The sequence below is a fragment of the Ictidomys tridecemlineatus genome, chromosome 16 (assembly GCF_052094955.1).
Source record: "Ictidomys tridecemlineatus isolate mIctTri1 chromosome 16, mIctTri1.hap1, whole genome shotgun sequence".
Classification (NCBI taxonomy): Eukaryota; Metazoa; Chordata; class Mammalia; order Rodentia; family Sciuridae; genus Ictidomys; species Ictidomys tridecemlineatus.
The window spans coordinates 10693344-10717582 of record NC_135492.1 but is presented as its reverse complement, the minus strand read 5'-3'; the positions used below and the strand labels follow the sequence as shown (position 1 = coordinate 10717582).

Here is a 24239-nt window from a genome sequence, read left to right as displayed (position 1 = left end):
TTTATATGTTTATGTATACATATTTTTATTATTTAGAAATACACTTTGGTATGAAACTACTGTGATACTAATGTATTTTAGCTTGAATTGTTTGTGAGAAACAAACTAAAACGACTTTTCTCTGTGTTGGTTGGTGATTTCTGAAACCTTAGGAACCTAGTGAATAATAGCAGAAATAAATAAGTAACTATCTAGTTTGAGGAAGAACCACAAAACTAGATGATGTTTTGCTTCTGCTTTCTATCTTGATTATTAGAAACATACTTGTAAATTTACATGGAAAACTTTTGGAATTCTGTTCTGTTAGTTCTTCTAAAAAAATCAATGAAAGTGTAAAATAATGCAGGAAAGATAAATAATTAATTTCAAACAATTCATTTCTTAAAATAAATAATTTTTTTTAAATCACCAACAATTCTGAAATGTTAGAAAAGTTAAAAGCTTTGGAAATATTCTAAGGCAATTTCTATTTTGCTCAGAAGAGTAGACTATGTCTCCATCTCATTCTTCTCTAGAATTGGACAATGTGCAAATATGAAAAAAAAATTGCTAAGATGCCCTACATGGCTTATAAGTTTTAAAATCCTGACAGGAGCTCAAATCTGCCATTTTTCTACTTTACAAAATACAAAAGCTTAAATTTGTATACCTAACAAACATTTCCAAAGTGTAATTCAAAGTGACCTAAAAAAATGAAAAAAATTATTGAAGGACTGACACACTGAACATGAGGGACTTATAATATTTAATCCCTTATATTAAATGTCTTTTTATCATTGTCAAAATTTTCCATGTTTATATTATCAATATATTGATCAAAATTTTTATGCATTTAATAACAAATATCTAATTTCCTATTTTATTCAGTTTTTTAAAAAATTAGTAGTAATTAATATTAATAATTTAATTCTCATACTTGTTAAAGTATGCAACACGTATTTTAAAAGCTATGGCCATAGCAAGTAAAAAATCCAACCTAATTTCCTTTTAATATTTGGAGCCATCTTATCATAAAGGCATGAAAAGTTAATTTCTGCTTTATTATAAATTACTGTGATTTGTAAACTTGCTTGAAATCCCTACCAGTGCCTTGAACTCACCCATGTCTGGTTTTCCCTGATGAGATAACAACTCTCCCTGAAACTTTAGTGATGACTCATAAATTCTGGCTTTCCTGACCAAATAACAACTCACTCTGAAACTTTAGTGGTGCATCATAAATTCTGATGTTGTGATCTAAATTTGCTCCCTAAGTGCTAAACCATTTAGACCATTAACCTACTACATTTCTTTGTATAATGCTTGTAAAAATCCTGTTGTTCGTGTAAGTTCTCAAGTCACCCCCCTTTTGTAACATTTTGTGCTATAAACCTACAGTCCTAGAGAACTGGAGTGCTGAATTCTTTTCCCATGGGTTTCAGGAGAGATTGTTATGCTCAAATGGAGGACCCCCAAAAGACCACCAGAGACCAAGATCAATGTAAGGACCAAAGAGGTTTTTATTGCAAGCTAGGTCAGTCCTCCACACACACAGCAACTGGTGGCTTAGAGGACCTGGGCCCAGGGTTTTCAGCAGTTTTATAACTCTATGGGGAAGGTAGGTACCCCACATACATTATAGCATCTCTTAGAAAATCATCACACACCTTGGGAAAATCATAAAAATACTCTAAAACATGATTAGCACATTCACTGGTGGGAACAAGTTGGGTAAGGATGATTGGTTAGTACAAGATGGGGATTCATTTGAACAGATTGGCTTAGGCCATGAGGGGAGTATATTCAGCACTATATGGTTTCCCAAAATTTTATCAACCACCATAAACTACTACTGGAACTGTCATTTGAAATTCCAGAAATTTTCCCTGTCTCATGCTGATTGGTGGAGGCTAGGGGGTTGCTATTGATCCCCACCTAGCCTGACTGAGTCAGGGACACCAGGCACAGCAGATCTTTCCTGTTATTTGTAGATAAACAACTCAGCAGGGTGGGTATGAGCCTAGGAGTGCTCAGGTGTGTCTTTCCAAGGATAAGAGTCATGCCCCCTTCTTTGGACAGTCTTTGCTCTGAGGTAGAGGCTGGTTTCTCATTTTTACCTTATGTTTTTTATGTTCTTTTTAGCTGTAGTTGGACACAATACCTTTATTTCACTTATTTATTGTTATATAGTACTGAGGATCGAATGCAGGATCTTGCACATGGGAGGTGAGCACTCTGCTGCTCAGCCACAATCCCAACCCCTTTTGTGTTGTTTTTATTGGGCACTTTTTTTTAGGGGTTTTCTTCCCAGTTCAAAGTTCAACCTGTCACCAAAATAACAGATATCAAAAAATATATAAAATTTGATAATTATTGTCATTATTTTATATTAAATCCTGAATAATATACAAGCATATATAATCCATAAACTCAAATTACTTTATATGTAAGTTTAAATGAAAATGTTCTGTTGGTTGGGTTAGTTCCCACTTATGGGAAACAACCTTGTCTTAAAATCACAGCAGCCTGAGACTCTGGGTGGGGTACATTTCTCAGATTAAAAAAAAAAAAAACAGCAAAGACCTGAGATTCTAGCCTTTATTCATGCCTGGATTGGATAATATTCCCTGTCACTCAAAAAATTGTTTACTTCTCTCAGATTCAATGTTCCTGATCTGAAGCTTTTTCCAATCAAGAGCATTTTGTGGGAATTGTCCAATCGTGTGTCATCAGGGAGGGTGGGCTTTTCACTTCTTATCTCCTGAGTCCTCCATTTTTGCCATCTGTAGTCTCACACTTCACAGTCACATGTTGTTCTGCTTTGCAGAAACTGAGGATCCCAAGTAGCCCTAGTTCTGAGAAACAGGAAATGGTGAGTGTGCATTGGCCTTGCAAGGGAGGCTGGTGGAGAAAGGCTATTGGAACCACAAGACTGGCTGTGTTGAAAACAGGAACTAGCAGATTGCGACTCTGGGCAGTCTCTGGAGTCTGCAGGCTTAACTCCTCCACTGGGCCACTATTTCTTCAGTCCTACTGGCCAACCAGGTCGGGAACATGTCAGTGGCAGAGACTCTTTGCTGTCCTCCTTATACTCAAAGGGAATCCTCAGAATCTGCATAAAATACTATGTAGCAGGTGTGTTCCTGCATCCCAGTGTCTTACCAGATGCTGGAGATTGACAGGTGGAATAATTATCAAAATCAAATCTCCAATATCCATTTTCCTGCAGGAGAAGAACTCTCATTTTGAGGTACCTAATTTCCTTTTGAGCTAGCTAATTTTCATTTTGAGATTCTTTTATTTTTAATTTGTTCATTATTATTACTTTGTTAAAGTTAGGTGAACTCAGGGATACTGTACTACTTAGCCATATCCTTGGTAGTGAAGCCACATTTATAGATATGTAGTTAGTGTAGTTAGGCAAATTGGGTCTAATATCCAGTAAAATCAAGAATGAAAACCATATTGAGAATGGAGTCCAGGATAACAAGAATTGAAAATGTCCCCAAGGCCCTGAGCCCCATCCCTAGGAAATTTTAATGAAGCAGCTTACAGTTATCATAGTGATGGTAATCCAAAAACTCTTCCAGCCCAGATTACTCCTTCAGGCCACCTGTCCTCCACACTTTGGATCTTTCCACCTACATTCCAACACTGCAAGATAACAGAACAAAGGACAGAAATGTGGGATAGCTGAAGGAAGACCTTAGCTATTAAAAAGCTAAAAAGACCTTACTTTAAAAAAAAATCCCTTTCATGGATTTTACCTCTTTGGTCCCCTTTTTCTTCTGGGGAGAAGTCTTTTCTACTGTCCTTTAATAAAGCTTCTACTATCTACTCTAAATGTGCCTTGGTGCACTTCTCTGGTGTTATACTTCAGCATTGAGGAAGCAAGGACTCTTCATCAGTAAACAGCCCTAGCAGGTTTACATTTATTTTGAGAAAGGCCCTAGCTAAGTTGCTGAGATTATTTTTGTTATAGTTTGATTTATCTAGATTTGCTATTGCAATAAAGCGTTCTGTTTTTACATACATATGTATTCATATGGGGATCTTATTTATATTGTGATTTTTTTATTATTGCAATATTATAATTTCACACCATATATGAATAGTAGGCCATGATAAGTTCTTTTTTTGCTTTTATAATTGAAAAGGATTTTGGCTAAAGTTACATATAACTTTGTAGATAAATTTTAAAAATTTATGCTTTTGTTTCTTACTTCATTTAAAGTACAGCTTGATGATTATTTTATTATTGCATTATTCTTGTATATAATAGTAAGGTTTATTTTGACATAACCATAAAACATGAAATATAATTTGCTCCCCTTCAGTATCCAGTAGTTCCCCTTTCCCTATTCTCCTATTTTCTTCTATCATATATTTATATATAGTTTTTTGAATAATTGCTTTATAGAATACACATAAAAGTAGACTTCACTGTTATACATTCATATTTGTACATAGAAGTTTTAGTGAGATATATTGTTGGTTAATTTGGGGGAAAATTATCACCTTTATAATGGTGAGTTTTATTATTTACATGGGATGTATAATTCAGTCTTTTATGTGCCTTTTGTGAGTTTTATTTTCTCATAAGTTCTACATATTTTGTTTCTAAAAATGTACACATGTGAAATACCACCTACATAAGGCACCTATGTAAAATTTATACATAGTGTTTTATGCTCTTTTTTAAACTGGATATATTATGAAATGTTACTGGCCCAAGTGACCATTTTTCCTTCAGATTATTATTTATATCTTCTAAGATGTATATTGTATTGAGCTTGGGCTTCAAGTGTTTGGATGAGTACCATTGCATACTTACATGTTATCATGATCACATATGCTCTAATTTCAGTAAGTCTCTGTGATGGGGAGTATCATGTATATTTAACAGCAAAATAGTTTCTACAAATAGATACTAATTTAAACTCCTTTTGAGTTAATGATTATTAGCTTGTTTGAAATGTTCATCAATATTACTTAATTTTTCTCATGATGGGTTTTTATTTTTTGTTTCTTAAATTTCTAAAGATTTTGAATTTTTATAGTTAATAAACATACTCATGTATAAATATGAAGTTCAAAATTCTGAATTTTATATAATTTTGGCTTAAAAGATGAGAAAAGGATCCAGAAAATGCAGCTAGAGATTGATTTCAAATAAATAAAAACGTTTAAATTATTTTTTAAAATTGACTTGTTTTTTAACTCATCATTTATTATAGGTTTCTTGTATAATTGTAAGGGTAGATTATTTAAAGTTGATTCTAGGGCTTATCATTGTTAATTTCTACAGGAAAAATAAATAAGAAATTTCTCTACACTATGGCTGCCAGAAAATGAATAAATTTCTTTAAAATCATATGGTAATAAAATTGTTAAATGACATATTTACTAAACATCAACTCCTTAAAATTTTTTTCTGTAATATTTTTGGCAATGAATCATGAATTCTATTATGTGGACTTTGGAATTTAATATAAAATCATATGGAATAAAATTTGGCCAATCCAAAATATTCGTACATAATTTGTTGTTTACCTAATGAAAAGTTGTGGAGATAGCAACTAATGAATATATTTATTTTTAGAAATAGTTACTTTTTTCCTTTTCAGTTTCTTATAAGCCTTTTAGATTTATTTCCTTACTGAGTCATTCAGGGCTACTGATGTGTGTTTTTTTTTTGTTGTTGTTGTTTTGTAATCTTCAGGCATTTACCCTTCTAAGAAATCTGTCTTGTGAGCTCTGTTTCTGAAGAGTTTCTTAATATGAAAGAGAAAAAAGTATTTATGTTGCCTCTGAAATGTATTCTCAATGCACTCTCTTCAAAATGCAGAGAAAATAATATTTCCCCAGACTAACATTCCTGTGTCAGGAGCTGACAATACATTGATGGTCTTTGAAGAAATTTCATACAGTTCTGTATCTGGGTAGTATTCTGTGGGCTGCTTAATTGCCATTTAGTATCCAGATACCCATGTTTTTTCATCTGTACTATGGGAATAATTTTAGAGGGCACAGATGAATAATGCTCTTCATGAGGCTATGAATACCTGTATGTTCTGTTGTGCACAGCTGACAAAGCCCCTGGAATACACTGTGCAGATTCTATTTGGTTAACCATTATCTGCCACTCACATAAATTTTCTTTCAAAAGCTTGTAATAACCTTTTCACTTTAGGTATCCATGTCATCCACATTCCAAAGTATAAAAGTTTGAATCTTTCTTTTCTGAATTCCAGGTTCCATTTCTCTTGTGGTTCAATGTGGCACAAATAATTATGTTTTTTTTTCTTTCTTTTACACTGTGTTTCTAATAAAAATGTTCTCTGCTCTAAACCTATATTTCCCATGTCCAGCTATGTTTGGAAAATGACATAGATAATTGTATTTGATAATTTATAAAGGAGAGTTGAGAATAATTCTTGGTCGTGTTTCCCCTCCTTAGAAACTGAACCAGAAGTGTTCTTGGTACTGAAAAGGGAGAGCCATAACCAATCATATATATTAAAAAAATGTTGATTAATTGTATATTCTCTTCTAAAAACTCTGTTCAGATCCTTGGCCCATTTCTTGATTGGGTTATCATCATCATCATCATCATCATCATCATCATCATCACTATTAGTATTATTTGCTTAGTTTTTTGAGTTCTTTATGTACCCTAGAGATTAGTGCTCTGTCTGATATGTGAGGGGTAAATTATTCCTCCTAAAATACAGGCTTTGTCTTCACCTCACAGATTGTTTCCTTTGCTGAGAATAAATTTTTTGTATGATTCTATCCCATTTATTGATAATTTGTTTTAATTCTTGTGCTATCAGTGTCTTATTAAAGAAATTGGGGCCTAATCACACATGATGAAGAATAGAGCCTGTATTTTATTCCATTAGACACAGAGTATCTGGGTTAATTCCTATGTTCTTGACACACTTGGAGTTGAGTTTTGTGCATGGTGAGAGATGGTGGTTTGTTGAAGAGGCTATCTTTTCTCCAGTGCATGTTTTGACACCTTTGTCTAATATATAATAATCATAATTTTGTGGGTTAGTCTCTGTGACCTCTATTCTGTAACATTCATCTGCAGTTTTTTTTTCAAATGCAATGCTATTTTTGTTACCATTGCTTTGTTGTGTGGTTTAAGGTCTGGTATAGTGATGCCACCTGCTTTACTCTGTCTGCTAAGGTTTACTTTAGCTATTCTTGGAATCTTTTATTTTTCCACATAAATTTCATTGTTGCTTTTTTTATTTGTATGAGGAATGCCATTAGGATTTTGATCAGAATTGCAGTAAATCTGCATAGTGCTTTGGTAGTACTGTCATTTTGATAATATTAATTGTACCTATTGATGAGCAAAGTAGATCTTTCCATTTTTTTAAGGTCTTTTTTGATTTTTCTTCATTAGGTTTCTGTAGTTCTTCTTGTATAGACCCTTCACCTCTTTCATTAAGTTGATTCCCAAGTATTTTTTTGAAGTTATTGTAAATGAGGTAGTTTTCTTCATTTCTTTCTCAGAAGATTTTCACTGATATACTGAAATGCCTTTGATTTATGGATGTTGATTTTATATCCTGCTACTTTGCTAAATTTATTTACGAGATCTAGAATTTTTCTGGTGGAGATATTTGAGTCTTCTAGGTATATAATCATGTCTGGCATTTGCAGGTAAATGGATAGCATTGAAGAAGATAATGCTAAGTGATGTTAGCCAATTCAAAGAAAAATGCCAAATATAAGGAGGCTGACTCACAATGGGTAGGGAGGGGGAGCATGAGAGAAATAGATAGATTCTCAATAAAAAAGAGGGGTGGGAGGAAAAGAAAGGGGACACGGGATGCAAGAATGGTGGAAGGTGATAGAGACCATAATCAAAAGTGCATGTACAAAGACACAAATTTGTATCACCATACTTTATATACAACCAGAGATATGAAAAATTGTGTTCTATACAAGAAATAAGAATTGTAATGCTTCTGTTGTCATTTCTTTAAAAAAAATTATAGAAATATGAAAAAAATTTGTTCATAAATTAAATACACTAAATATGTTATATATATATATATATATATATATATATATATATATATATATATATATATCCTCATATAGATCTAGGGAAATGCAAGTCTCTTTCCTGAATTTTTAGAAATCAATTAATTTATTAATTTCTTCTAACTTTCTAATAGAGCAGAATACATTTCACTTCATAGTACACAAATGGAGCACAAACTTTTATTTCTCTTGTTGTACAGAAAGTATAGTTACAAAATCCATGTAACTCTACTTTGGGTACAACAAGATTTTCATCTCATTTCGCCATCTGTACCATCCCCTCCCTCCCCTTTGTCTTATTCAAAGTTTCTTCATTTCTTCCATGCTACCTCCCACTTCCCTCATTGTGGTTGTGGGTCAGCATCCACTTAGCAGAGAAAACCTTAGGTCTTTGGTTTAGGAGGATTGGCTTACTTGCCTTAACATGATATTCTCCAACTCCATCCATTTTCTTCCCAATTCCATAATTTTATTCTCTATTAATGCTCAGTATTATTCCACTGTGTAAATAGACCATATTTTCTTTGTTCATTCATCTATTGAAGAACTTATAGATTGGTTCTATAGTTTATCTATTGTGAATTGTTTTGCTATGGACATTGATGTGGATATGCCTCTGTATTATTTGGTTTTTAGCTCTGGTTTGTCTAAACTGAGGAGTTGGTTAGCTGGGTAAATTTCAATTTTTTTCCAAGTTTTCTAAGAAATCTCCTTATTTTTTTCCAGATTGGTGTCACAAATTTAGGGTCCTACCAACATTTTTACAGTGGGGCTTTTTTCTCACATCCTCACCAACACATATTTTTGCTTGTATTTTTAATAACTGCCATTCTGATCGGAGTAAGATTAAATTTTGGAGTAGTTTTGATTTGCAATTCTTTAATTGCTAGAGATGTTGAACTTTTTTATTGATTTATTGATTGTTTATCTTCTAAAAAGTGTGTCTCTTCAGTTCCTTAGTCTATTTCATTTAATGATTGGAAAATTTGTTTTTTGGTATTAAGTTTTTTAAGTTATTTATATATCCTGGAAATTAGGTTTCTACTTGATGTGCATGTGGTAAAAATCTGCCCCTATCTTTGGTATCACTTTTCGCCTCACCTTTTTTTTTTTTTTTTTTTGCTGAGAAGAATCTTTTCAGTTTGAATTCATCCCACCTAGTGACTCTTGTTTCTATTTCTTGTGCTTTAGTAGTATTCTTAAAGAAGCAACATTTTAAATCCTCTACCTGGGATTACATGTGTATGACATCATGATAGCAACACAATTCATCTTCATTTCAAGCTCACTTTCTTAAGGGGATTTCATCCTATAAATAAAAAGAAAATGTTATAGACAGGCCATTGGGTCTAAGATCATGTCATAAAAATAAGAATATTCAATTAGTCAATTTAAATAATAGTCTAAAATCTTTGGATCTGGGGAAATATATATATATCAAACATACACACACCATACACTTTCTGGTGAAATCTCGTTGCCCTGACTCAGGGCAGTTTCTCTCTAGTTTTTTATATCTCAGGAGAAATATTGGTTAAAAAGTAAATGTATCATTCACCTGTAGAATAAAAAGAAGTGATCATGTCCTTCATCTTCTTGAACTGAGGATAAGCATAACTCGCAAATACGGTTCTGTGAACTGAGATTTTCTAAACTCCTGACATAGTTTTGAGGGTTCTGTTCCAAAAATACATATACTTTATTAGTAATATTTTAAATACATAATGGTAATTTTCACATTGTGGAAATTATGGGTTATACTATAAAATTCAATTTTACTATTTTTATATGAATTCTAAAAAAATAATTATCTTTCCACATCATATAATTTTAATGTTCAATCTATTTTCATACAAGAGAAGTTAACTGAAATTTTACATGATTATCACTGTATTAGTTTCATACATAAATAATATATTTACATACATAATCTACACATTCAAAAGGCCTCATATGCAAGTTTAAATGTAAATGCTTTTCTGGGTTGGCTGGATTTTACTTCTCCACGGATACGTTGCCATAAATTTGATGCCGCCTGAGGAGCTGGATTTCAATTCCCAGATCCTCAAAATAAATAAATAAATAAATAAATAAATAAATAAATAAATAAATAAATAAGTATACAGACAAGACCCTACAACAGTGACATTATTTATTTCTGGATTTGAGTTTATCTCCTGACTCTCAAAAAACTCACTAGGTTCAGATTGAGCATATGAAGACATAAGTTATGTCCAATCAGGACCCCTTATATAAACATTGTCCAGTCTACACACATTCAGTAAAGAGAAGCAAGTTTTGACCATCTGGTGTCAAGTCTGCCAGAGTGGGTATCCACTTCTAGGCTTCATCACTTATGTTCAGTGAACCTGATTTTTTTTCTCCTGTATAGGTACTTTGTGATTTATAGAGAGGACATGTGGTTCCTAAAAAGAGAGTAAATGATGAGTGTGCAGTGAAATCCTGAGACTGGATGGTGAGTCTGGTTGAAACTGGCTGCACTGACTATGGTGGGAACTGGCAATGGTTTGCTAGAATCCCTGGTGTAATCTTTGGTTTCTGCATTTCTGTGTCTTCTTTTGAGAAAGGTCAGCCATGAATTTTCACTGGCCAGTCAACCGGATCAATATTAACAGTAGACACTGGAAGTCCTATAGTATCCTATAGAATATCTTCAGCCCCTATCTTAAATTCTATGTGAGAACATTTGCGGCAATATATCCGAATCTTCTCAGATTGTGTTGTGGATTCTGGAGTGAGGAGATCCTCATAATTACAAATCCATGTGTTTTTTTCTCCTTAATTCATTCTCCTTATTTTTGTAGATTGTGGTATTGTGGATTTAGTCAGAGGTACTGTACCACTTTGCTACATTCCTGGTACTTTTAAACTTTTTTTTAAATCTTCAGACAGTTGTTGAATGTGATTTTAAATTTATACCATTGTATTGTGAGTTGCATTTATATATAAAATTTTAGCTTTCTGTTCAATGACAACTTCCCCCTTTTCCAGTATTATCAGTTACATTTTTGCAGTATTATCAGTCATTTTACCCATATTATATTTGAAATGAACATGGTATACCAAAAACTGGATGAGACTTTAAAGTATTTTTTTTCTCTCTGGGTGCAATTACACATGCATGTTAATTCCAGAGACTCAAGTGGGCTAAGTCAGTAAGATTGCAATTTCAAGGTAAACATCAGGAACTTAGGTAGACTAATTAGACAATTAGAAAAACCTGTCTCATGATTTTAAAACATGGCTGGGTATGTAGCCCAGAATTAACATGCTGCTCTTTCAAATCCCCAGTACCGTAGAAAAAAATAAAAAGCAAAAATTTTTGTTGTTGTTGTTTATAAGCATTTTACATAATTGAAAAGTAAAGAATAATCACTTGATCTTAGAAAAATCATGTGTTTCTATTCTTCCTTTGTGTCTCTAGAGGCAGACAACCTGTCAGAGTGTCTTTATGCTCATTTGTGAAATGTGTATGAGAGCATTTTCATTCCATACTCTGGTATTTTCCTGGAACTGTGTTTCAGAACTATGTAATATGAGGATGCCACAGCTGGCACATCTAATGCCTCTCATAAGTCCAGACAAGTACTTGGGGATTTTCTTGTTCAAGAGCAGTATAAATCTAGAGACCTTAGTTTCTCAAAGAAATAACTTATAGAACTCTCAACTTCCATTTTATTAAAAATGTCTTCACTAATTTTATAGTCTAGCACAGTGTTTCTTTCTTCCATATTCATATAATTGCAGTACTACTTACTATTCCACTTTTTGAGAGTAGCCATTCTAACAGCTGTGTTCATGCAGAAGATCTTATAGTTGGAGGGTGCCTTATGCTCACTGGAAAAAATTTGATATGCACCTATTTTAGAAATAAAGAGGCATCTGTGATTGTAACCATTTTTCTTCACTAATATTCGAGATTTTAGCCCATTACAATGTTTGCACACCAATGTGAAAACACTTCTTTTTGTTCTATGGAGATTTGCACCTGCACAGTTACCAGTGCTTTCAATGCTTTGAGGTTTCAGATGTAGTCTATTGAATGGAAAAAGTTAATATTGGGACAAATTACTTACAGAAAGAATGGATTAGGTCTGATGTTATTAGTAAAGTGAGCTGGGTGATAGAGCTTAAGAAGTGCTAAACTGCCACTTTGGCTTTCAGTGGTGGTCTGTATTTCTCTGTTAATATTTTGGTACTGTCTAGATAAAAGTTCAACTGTCAGCAACAGCTATTTGCATTTTTAGAAAATGGTGGCAAATCCCTCTAAGGGATTAAGGGGTTCCCTTAAGATTTAACACCTCTTTCACTCTTGTCTAATGGAATAAAGTCAATTATTCCATTAGAATAATCTTGGTTTTCCATAGAAAACCACTTATTTTTTTTCCTTCCTGGAGTAAATACTCATGTATACTTATTCCTTCCTCTGTGTGTACAGATAAATTAGCATTTAAACTACAGCCAATTTAGAGTTAAATAATATATTTCAAAACCAAATCAATCTTCCTTTATTTATATTAACACTGGTTTTGAGCATTTTGTTCCAGTAATTTTGCATATTGCTCAAATTAGGAAAATCTTCAAGTGCATTTTACTTATGTCTTTTTTTTTTTAAAGAGAGAGAGTTTTTAATATTTATTTTTTTTAGTTTTCAGCAGACACAACATCTTTGTTTGTATGTGGTGCTGAGGATCGAACCCGGGCTGCATGCATGCCAGGCGAGCTTGCTACCGCTTAAGCCACATCCATAGCCCCTCTACTTATGTCTTGCTCAATATTTTTTTTCCAGTTTTGCAATTTGTGTGCCTCTAATTCCTTTACAGTTTTTCGATGGACTCAGAACAGGAGTATGTATTTATTTGGTGTATCCATAAATGGAGGGAGGCTTATATTCTGCTTTTATTTATTTTTATTTTAGTTTTTAAAATTATCTCTCTTTATATCTGCTGTTTGGTGGATGCTTGTGTATAATTTCAGTGTCACACACATCTGCATACAAGTCGCTTTTGTAATCTATGCCTTTTATTCTAACATCTACCTTGAGGTTGGATTATAGCATTCACTAACATTAAATATTTTATTGATATGTTTTGATTTATACACTTATAATAATTATCAGTACAAAGATATTTGCATACATATGAATTGCCCTAAGTAGTTTTCTGTATTGTGATTTCTTTATCTTAAAATTACTACACTGTTGTAATATTTTAACATGCATTAGTGTCAGGTAATGATCACTAGTACATTTGCTCTTATATATGAGAGAGTTCTTGTCTAATTTTATATACATTCAACTTTCCAAGAAAATTTTAGAAGTTGTTGCTTTGATTTATTTTTTAACAAAAAGTAAAGAATGGTAAAATTATGACCAGTTTTTGTTAAAGGGTACCTTGAGAAAAGTGATCATTTGTGTAATAGTTTTATCCTTTGTAAATATGTTGAATATTTGAGTCTTTTATGTTCTTTTCTTTATTTTTATTTTCTCAAATACTGTATATTCTTTTGTAAACATACTTTCATATGAAATGCAACATTCATGTGACATCAGCATAAAATATATTTGGTATTTTATTGTATTTGTCAGACTGGATATAATACATCAACAAATAGTCTAGCTCCTAGAATTTACATTTTACAAAATTTAATTATTATTTCTTCCTCTTTAGCCATGCCCTTTGGTTTCAACTCTGGAAGAATGTGGCTGTATTCTCTCTCATGTACAGTTGCTGTAATTTTAGTCTATGAATACTGTGTGGGTGTATCATATACATATGATTTACAAAACAGTTTCTACAAATAGATAATAAAAGCTTAAATTATTATTTTCCTTTTTTGTGAATGCATTTATTCCACATATTCATCAATACTATTTAATTCATCTATATGATGTGATTTTATTCAATGTTATCTAATTTCTAAAGATTTTGAGTTTTTATGATTATTGAACACTTAGATATATCCTTTTTAATGTGACTCTTCAATAATTTTTTGTTTTTCTTTTGCAATTTGTTGTATTTGTTCTTCTTATAAGCATTTGATTATATGTGAGGAAATTAGGATTTTTTTCCCCTTGTCAGTTTTGCAGCTTTCATTTGAATACATTTTTTGAGTTAATATTTTGTAATTCATAAGTTTAAATCTATTATATTATATAATTTTGAAAACAAAAAAAAACCTATTTTTTTCTTTTATGATATTAGGAATTCAACCAAAGTGTCTTAATGTTGAGCATATTCTTAGCTCTGTTTTAAATTTTATTTCCAGATGGGGTTTTCTCAATTACTTCAGTTGGCCTTAAATTTTGAACTTCATGCCTTAGACTCCAGAATAGTAGATATTTCATGTGTGCACCACCATGAGAACCCTATCTTTTTTATATAAACTTTTGAGCTTTGTACTTTCTTATATATTTCAGTATTATTTATTAATAACTTATATTCTGCATTTAATGTCTCAAAATATGTTGTTATGTTTTATGAGTGAAGGGATAAAATAGCATTTTATTATCACACTCTTTTCCCAATATCCTAGCATATTTTAAGAGTTTTGTTGTCAGTGTTTTCTGTAGTTCCACCATTTATATAATTATGAGGTTTACCCTGATTGATTTTACTTCATAACATCAATCATGTGGCATCATGGTATTTTGGTCAGCAGTTGACTTTATGTACAACCATGGATCTAGCAAATATCTTAGTCATGTACTAGTGTATACCATCTAGATTCAGTCATTGCACTCAGAGAATTGGAAAATTGCAGAAGATTTTTAGGATAAATTTTCCAGAGTATATTTCCATCAAGTGAGAAATCATTATATATGCCTATATTTGCAAGTACATACTGTATAATTGATATTTTTTTTATTTTTTTAAATTTCAAATTTGCTAGTGCTTTTTAAATTGTATCTGCTTTTTAAAAAATTTGTATTGAAGATTGAACCCAGGGGTGCTTAACAATAAGGCCACATTCTCAGTCCTTTTTTTATATTTTATTTAGAGACAGAGTATTGCTGAATTGCTAAGTGCCTCACTAAGTTGCTCAATACAATATATATAAGACAATATTATATATAATATTGTCTTAGAATTTATGATCCATTTTTCTTATCCTCCTTAGTCACTGGAACTACAGTTGTCCATCACTAGACTGGGCTCATTTGCTTTTTAGAAGCACTGGCATTGATACTGCTAACTCTGTGTTATGTTTATCTTTAATAGCTTCTATTTTTTCTCTTTTTCTTAGACTTTCTTTACTTTTAGTTTTTAAATTTTACTTTTTAGGGGCTGGGCATGTGGCTGAAGCAGTAGCTCACTTGCCTGGCATGCGTGTGGCCTGGGTTCAATCCTTAGCACCACATACAAACAAAGATGTTGTGTCCACCGATAACTAAAAAATAAATATTAAAATAATTAGCTTTTTATTGGGATGAATGATTTGATAATAAATTCTAGTCATTTTATGGCTTATAATTTTTTTGTGTATGTTTTATTTTTACCTCAGGTATAGATTAATTCCACTTCTTCCAGCTGTATAGAGGTCTAAGTGAAACATAATAACCTGTATGAATATTGTTAAAGAAATGGAACCTCAATTTTACCCAGTTTTTTGACTGCATGGTATATGCACAAAAGACATAAAATCAGCATACTACATTGACATAGCCACATTTATGTTTATAGCAGCACAATTCACAATAGCTAAGCTATAAAACCAACCATTCAATGATGAAATGGGTCCATTCAATGATGACAGGACAAAAAACTGTTGCTTATGTACACAATAAACTATGAATTGGCCATAAGTAAGAATGACTTTATGATATTTGCTAGGAAATGAATGAATCTGGAGATTTTATGTTAAGTAAAACAAACCATTTCTTTAAGACCAAAAGTTGAAAGTTTATGCTGATATGTGAAATCTGAAGCTCATAAAGTTGGGAAGGGTAAGAAAAGAAGATCAGTAGATTGCACAATCGTAAACAAAAAATAAATAAATGAATAAATAAATAGATAAAAGGGAAAAGGATAAAAATATAATATATATATATTTGTAAGTGAATCCTACCATTGTAACCACCAACAAGAACAGGATTTTAATTAGGATAAGATATATCCCATGCTTTCATAATATCATAAAAATCTATTTTACTGTCAGGTAGAATTAGAAAGAACAAATTAAAAAAACAAATTATATTTGTTTTAAGAGCTATACGTATATTCTATTATAAATATCATACAATATAAACATCGATCAAAGTTTGTATATACATATATATAATTTTGTATGTTAATACAAAATGTAGAAAGGATAATTCAAACAGGAATGTTGTTGCTATTTTTTATATTAATAACACACATAAAAAACATAAAATGTTTGAACTTAAATAAACTATTAAATATTTCCATTAAGTGGTTTGTCTACCTTGTTGCATTTCAAAATTTCTCTTATACCATTGATGTTGGAGTTACTAGAGATCTCACTACACATTCAGAATAGCTAGATCTATTAGAGAAATAACAAATAAGATTCTACACATTAGTAAATCTCTGATTAGTGGTTGTACAATTAAAATTTGAGGGTTCCCGTTCTAAATTACCATGATTTTCTCATCTGAAAAATATGTATAATTTAGATTAAGACATAAAAAATGAAAAAAAATATTTTTGGGATAATGCCTGAGTTTTATATTGTGTTTCATAAATGTGGTGTATGTATACTTTTTTGAACTTCAATCACTTTTTCTGCAGAAGTACACTACCTACATGATAGTCTACTAACTCTTATTTCAACTTTAATTACATTACAGACTGTGCAAATGTTCATGTGGTCAATGTGTTATTTATTTACCTACTCTTATTTTAGGAACTGTTAACATTTATGGATATAGCCATTGATTTTACTGAAGAGGAGTGGGAATGCCTTCAGCCTGCTCAGAAAAATTTATATAGAGATGTGATGCTAGAGAATTATAGAAACTTTGCCTTTCTAGGTAAGTTTAATTTCCCTTTAAAATTATTAACTACTAATTATTATTTAATTTACTTCTGTTGCAGAGTATCTTCTGGGAACTTCTCTATAAGAATGAGTTTCAGATTTGTGTTTCAATGAAAAAGGGCATAAGGGCATTTTTAGTACAGATATTCTTCACTTTAGATAAATATTACCTAGTATAATTTAGTGATGTAAACTATTGTAGACTACACATAGAAGGGGACACAGTTGAGTCATTTAAATGTCAAGGAGAAAACCAAACTAAAAAATGTTGAAAGAGTAGTTATCCAGCAGAAGAAATTTTCAGAAGCTTAGGTTTATTTATTTTGATTTTAATCATTGAACACATACTGCCCTACATTTATCACATTTTCAAATTCCTTGCTGTTCTCTGTTTTCTTCTTTAATGATGTCCCAGTTTATTCAAATTAGCCATCAAAACCTACCTTTTGTTTTGAGGGCCAGCATGATCTGTTTCAAATCTTCTTGTAAGGAAACTTTTAAAGAAGCAAAGAGAAGAGAGAGACACACACACACAGTGAAAAGGAAAAAAGAAGAAAATTACTGGCCACCCCTCTTAACAGTTGCACATATAATAATCCAAAGTTACATAACTTCTGATACCATGAATACATTCTAACCCAGTTTTTCTTTAAGCCCAAGTGCTAGCTATCCAAGATTAGGAACAGTTAATACAAATATAGAGCCCCTTCTTCCTAAGGACATTACCACAGAGACTAGATAGTGCACCTATGGAGTTGTCTTAATAGCTTCAGGGAGAAACTATTGGGCATTACAATTTTGGGACTCAGGGTGCCAGATACAATCACTCCAACACTTTCCTGTCTATTCCAAGGTCAGAATACCTAATATCTCCCCTCTTTTTAAAGGCCTTTTGAATAAATAATATTACTTATCTCCGTAATGCTGGTGGGGGCAAAAAATAGGGCAGACATAGACAACAGGAAGTTCCAACATCAGTAAACACCCACCTATAAATATTTTTGACCCACATGAAATTGAGTAAACATGAAGTTAACCAATTAAACAAGTTCAAAATCCATCATCTTGTTCAACCTTATGAATGATATCTTTAAGGTAATCTAAGTCTTTTGAAATAAAATTACTATTATAACTTAAACTGAAGGAACACATGTTATTAAAGTTCTGATATCCTTTATGATGTAACAATTACAGACAATCAATTTTAGCATGATTGTCAAGTATGAGTTGACAATGTTGTTTTTGTTCTTCATTAAGCATATTTACATCCATGGAGGCATGAATAATACTGTTCATGATAGCATAGGTGAGTTTCATAGAAGTTTTATAATCTTGTAGAGCTAGTTCAGGTAAACCCACTAAGGAGAATATCGACCTATTACATTCTGCCTTAAAGAGAAGCTTCACTGACTCATCACTGTTTTTATCAAGAGGAATAGATCTTATATGTATAAATTGCACAGGATGGTGACCTATTAAATACTATGTGGATGGTAAGGACACATTATTCTGCTAAGACAACAATGAGACATTTTTGCAGGTATATAACAATTTTATGCAAGTGAGTCAAGATATTGTAATGGGTTCTAAAAGTCCAGGATCTGACAGTACTGATTTTCCCAGAGATGGTGTACAGAAACAGACCAAAATTGTTATTAAAACCAAAGCATTTACAAAGTTTTGTGTGAGTTTATCAATCAAAGCAGTAACAAAGTTATCTAGAGTACATTATAACCCCATTTTAGCCAACACCTGTTGAGCTGAGGCTGTTAATGGTTTTATATTCCCCCGCTAAGTAACTAGAATTAACTAGAATTCATGTATCTTGGGGTCCTATTTTAATGATTCTCCTCTTTTGAGAAGAATGATTATTCTCTTGTTTGGATGAACTCTTATCTTCCAGGGTTAAATAAAACTTAGAAATCAGCTTGTGAAGTTTCTGATGTACATTTATAGTTGCTATTTTTCATGCATGAAGGTAGAGTCCAAAAAGGACATGTTGGCATAAGAGTAGCAGTCTATGCTTTTTCCCACATTATCAAAGGCATAGGATCTTGTCATGCTGGTCAGATGGAACCTCATATATTACATATTTTTTTTAGTAATGGCTGGTAGAGAATAAAATGTCTATTCAATGCAGATGACCAATTTTGTGTATTAACTTTATGAACACATTGCCTGTAAATAAAAAAATATTTAAAGTATATAAATATAAGAGAGGCTAGATGTTTGTTTGTTTCTGTTTTAAAAGAAACATATTAGGATACAATTTGCTCACTCAACAAAAGCTTGTCCAAAAGAATTATGAGAAATTTCATGATTTAAAACTATATCTCATTGATTAAAAATTGTACAAAAGGATAAGATGAAAAGGCAGGAGCATTATCCATCTCTAAACAAATAGGGCCTCTAGGAGCAGATTATGCTTAGTTTCTTTCCATGCTCTCTGCTGGAACTGACTTGACATTTTCATTTTTTAGATTCGATTCTGTTAGCATTTTTTCTTTTGTTTTGTGTTTTAAAATAATGCATTAGTAATAATAAATATTTTGAAGTGAATGAATCATTATAATTTTATTTTGTGATTTTTATATATATATTTTTTTATTTTGATTAGTGATTTAATTTCTGGATCATTGTTTTTTTATTGTGGTATGCTTGTATTCTTTTCACACTTCCAATATATATAGAAAATGTGAAAAAATATATGGAGTCTTTGACTATAATATTAACCCTACACAAAACACAGTATATATACATATATAACACTTCTCTTTATATATCGTATAGATTTTTAATTTTTACAGTATTGTACAAGTTGCTTAGACTTTTCTTAAACTTGGTACTGCTTGTTAAGCCTCTCCTATATTGGTAAAATTTCAAATTTGCACACTAGTAATGCCTCTCTCATTTTTTCCTAAAGAATTATTCACATAAACATTGTGCTCATTGATGTTAATATTTTTCAATTTCACTCCCTAAACTTTTTTAAATAGTTATTTAGTGTTCTTTGAGTAATTCATAACTGTCAATCTCCTTATGTTAAATTCTTAATGTTTTTTTTTTCTTTTTCGTCACTTGGATTTAGCCATGCTTCTCTTTGTTTATATTTCCTGTACTGATTTTTATTTGTTCATTAAAGGAGCCATCAGTAGATTATATGGTCCATTTTTGGGGAAAAAAGCATAAAAACCTTATCCTTGTAATATTTGCTAATTGGGAGGCCGTGCAAAAGTACTTCATTTGAGAGAAGTCACAGAAATTTCGAAACGACATGGCTCAAACAATTTTAAAAAAGACTTGTGTTGTAATTTGTGATATAGAATTTTTTGAGTAATCTCAAGCATTACACATGAAACATTAAAAGTTGGATGACCTAAAGATCCAGAATTGCCAGTACTAAATATGTATCCATGAACAATTAAATCAGAAAATTGAAGACATACCTCTGCTTTTGTGTTTAGTGCAAACATTTATCTCAATATTAAAGCTAGGGTCTAAATGTGTGTGCCCATCAATGTCAAATGTGTAAAAATATGTACATATCTACCATTATTATTTAGTTATAAAATATTTTGTCTCTTAAAGTGTTATAAAAAATATATGCATGGCTTTGAATTAAGTGAAAGGTGGCAGGCAGATATTAAGTTTTAGGAGCATTTGATTCACATGTGAAACTCAGAAATTTAGTGAGCAAAATTTTGCTCACCAGGTACTGTGTTTTGTATAGAGTTGATATTATAGTGAAAGTCTCCATATTTTTATTTATTGAGCATAATAATACCACATAGTGAGTGTATTATGTTCTTCATAAATACTAGTAGAAAGAATATAATACCTGTAAGAACAAAATTGATAATTATATGAAATAATTCTTGTGTTAATTCATTCTATTTATTCATTTTTACTTGTGTATATAGTATAAAATACCATGATATATTTATAGATAAACAAAGATGTATTTGTCAATAAAGGAAATTCTCATATCACATGAATGTAAAATTATAAAAATCAATTTAATATACTTGACTGTCATGTGCTGAATTCATCCAAATATTATGGACATAGGCTATGCAAGGTTTTTATAGTCTTCAAAAAATGTTTTTATGATAAATTTTATAGACATATATGTGTATATTTCTTAGTGAATTTTTTGTTCATATTTCTTTTTAACAGTCCATTGCCTCTTTAACCTTGTTGAGTATTTATGGTATTATCACTCAAAACCTACTAGTTATTTTCATGTCTCTGTGTCATGGTAGACAAAAAAATATTTTTTGGACATTCTTTAAAAAAGCCAGAAATGTTTGTATATGTTTTACATTTCTCTTGTTCTACTGACAGTGAAGGTAGCTGGTAAATATTTCCTAAATACACAATACTATCTTATGAAGGAAAAAAAGGCTGTTAATAATAATTTTCTACACTTTATTATATTACTCTTCTTAATGATGTACTCCTCTTGGATACTGTGGTCTCTACAATAATTTTGGCAATATTCTCAGCATAATTTTGTCTGTACATTTTTTATTCAACTAATATATAATTTGGATTTATGGTGACTTTGGAATTACTAATATGCTACACTCCTGATGTAATTACTTTACCATAATTTCATGTTACATATGCAAAATAAGTTTATCCCAGTATAATAGGTATTGTTTTTATTTTTGTCTATTTCAGCCATGTCTCCTAATCATACCCAAGTATATTTACCAGAAAAGGGCCTAAAACATATATTTCATGAAGTGATAAGTGTAAAATGTATAAGTTGTAATCTTGAATATTTACCACAAAAGAAAATTTTGAAAACTCCAAGTGAGAGGGAATACCAGAAATCATATAAAAAATCAGGCTTTGTTCTCCACCAGAGAATTTATACTGGAGAGAGGCCCTACACTTATAAAGAATGTGGCAAAGCTTTTAGTAGAAAAAAAAGTCTTATTTACCAGAGAGGAAACCACAATGGAGAAAAGCCCTACAAATGTAAAGTATGTGCCAAAGCTTCTGGTCAAAAATCACACCTTATTTGCCACATGAGAACTCAAACTGAAGAGAAGCCCCACAAATGTACAGAATGTTGCAAAGCTTTCCATCAGAAATCAGACCTTATTTGCAACAGAAAAACTCACACTGGAGAGAAGCCCTACAAATGTACAGAATGTGGCAAAGCTTTTGGTCGAAAATCACACCTCATTTGCCACAGAAGAACTCACACTGGAGAGAAGCCGTACGAATGTACAGAATGTGGCAAAGCTTTTGGTCAAAAATCAAGCCTTATTTGCCACAGAGGAACTCACACTGGAGAGAAGCCCTACAAATGTAAAGAATGTGGAAAAGCTTTTGGTCAAAAATCAAGCCTTATTTGCCACAGAAGAACTCACACTGGAGAGAAGCCCTACAAATGTAAAGAATGTGGAAAAGCTTTTGGTCAAAAATCAAGCATTATTTACCACAGCAGAACTCACACTGGAGAGAAGCCCTACAAATGTAAAGATTGTGGCAAAGCTTTTGGTCAAATATCACACCTTATTTGCCACAGAACAACTCACACTGGAGAGAAGTCCTACAAATGTAAAGATTGTGGCAAAGCTTTTGGTCGAAAATCACACCTTATTTGCCACAGGAGAACTCACACTGGAGAGAAGCCATATGAATGTACAAAATGTGGCAAAGCTTTTGGTCAAAAATCAAGCCTTATTTGCCACAGCAGAACTCACACTGGAGAGAAGCCCTACAAATGTAAAGAATGTGGAAGAGCTTTTGGTCAAAAATCAGAACTTATTTGCCACAGGAGAACTCACACTGGAGAGAAGCCCTACAAATGTAAAGATTGTGGCAAAGCTTTTGGTCAAATATCACACCTTATTTGCCACAGAAGAACTCACACTGGAGAGAAGCCCTACAAATGTAAAGATTGTGGCAAAGCTTTTGGTCAAAAATCAACCCTTATTTACCACAGGATAACTCACACTGGAGAGAAGCCCTACAAATGTACAGAATGTGGCAAAGCTTTTGGTCAAAAATCAACACTTATTTACCACAGAAGAACTCACACTGGAGAGAAGCCCTACAAATGTAAATAATGTGGCAAAGCTTTTGGTCAAAAAATACACCTTATTCATCACAGGAGAACTCACTGGAGAGAAGTCCTACAAATGTAAAGAATGTGGGGCTAACAACAGAATTTATACAGAAAAGAACCTTTACAAATTGAAAAAAAAATGCAGCAAAGCTTTTAATAAGAAATCAATTATTTTTACCACAAGGCTACTTATTCTGGAAAAAAGACATATAAATGTAGAGAATGTAGAAAAATTTTAAATTATATATCATATATTACTGGACATCAGAGAGAACACATTGGAGAGAAACTATACAAATGAGACCATTACTCTAAGAAAGGGACAACATTTAATCCTCACCACAATAACCATAGCTTAGAGAATGTTTTGAAATGTGAAAGTTGACAATGTGTCAATGCCTCCAAAATTTATTCACCAATACTCAGATCCTGTGGATACATACTGGTTAGAAAAAATACAAATGAAAAAAAAATGTAGCTACATGTTTCTTAAACACTGCTTATTTTGGAAAATTCATTGTGCCCAGAAACCCTAAAAAGTTAAATAATATATCCAAAATGTATTTCAATTTTAAATTCATTGAACATCTGAAAACTCATACTAGTAGTGAAAATTTAACAGATTTTGTCCAAAATATATATCTTATATAACAATGTAACATTTATAATAAATGTGAGAGTATAGTAAAGTTATTATCTATATACTACACCTTGATGTATATGAGGATCAGTAAAATACAGAACTCATTTAAGTTTAGAAAAAAAAGTAGTTGTCTTTTGCTTTTGCTTAAATTTATTAAGCATTATCAAGTTATTTTTTAGAAATATCAGTAATAATTATCATACATGCATAGTGAAGAAACATCATCTTTGAAAGAATATAATTGTGTTTTCTAAATCTAAAACTATTATTTTCACTTTTGAATACTGAGAAAAGAATTATATGAAATCTATTTTTGATGTTTAACACTGAAGTGTAATATTTTAAACTTTAATTTTTTGTTGTATTTCAGTTTAAGTTTAGGTATTTTTATACACTGAGGCACATTCTTAAGCCCTCTCTCCACTTTTTCAAATGTTGAGACTGTAT

At 31.6% G+C, this 24239-nt stretch overlaps 1 protein-coding gene across 1 annotated transcript in view; it reads left to right on the top strand.

Annotated features, from left to right (window-relative positions):
- LOC144371438 (uncharacterized) overlaps positions 1 to 23150 on the top strand; it is a 395907-nt gene extending 372757 nt beyond the window's left edge. Inside the window, exon 5 of the mRNA XM_078033754.1 lies at positions 22187 to 23150. Within this exon, the coding sequence (XP_077889880.1) occupies positions 22187 to 23150 (964 nt within the window). The remainder of the gene's footprint in view (positions 1 to 22186) is intronic.
- Positions 23151 to 24239: the final 1089 nt, after the last annotated feature.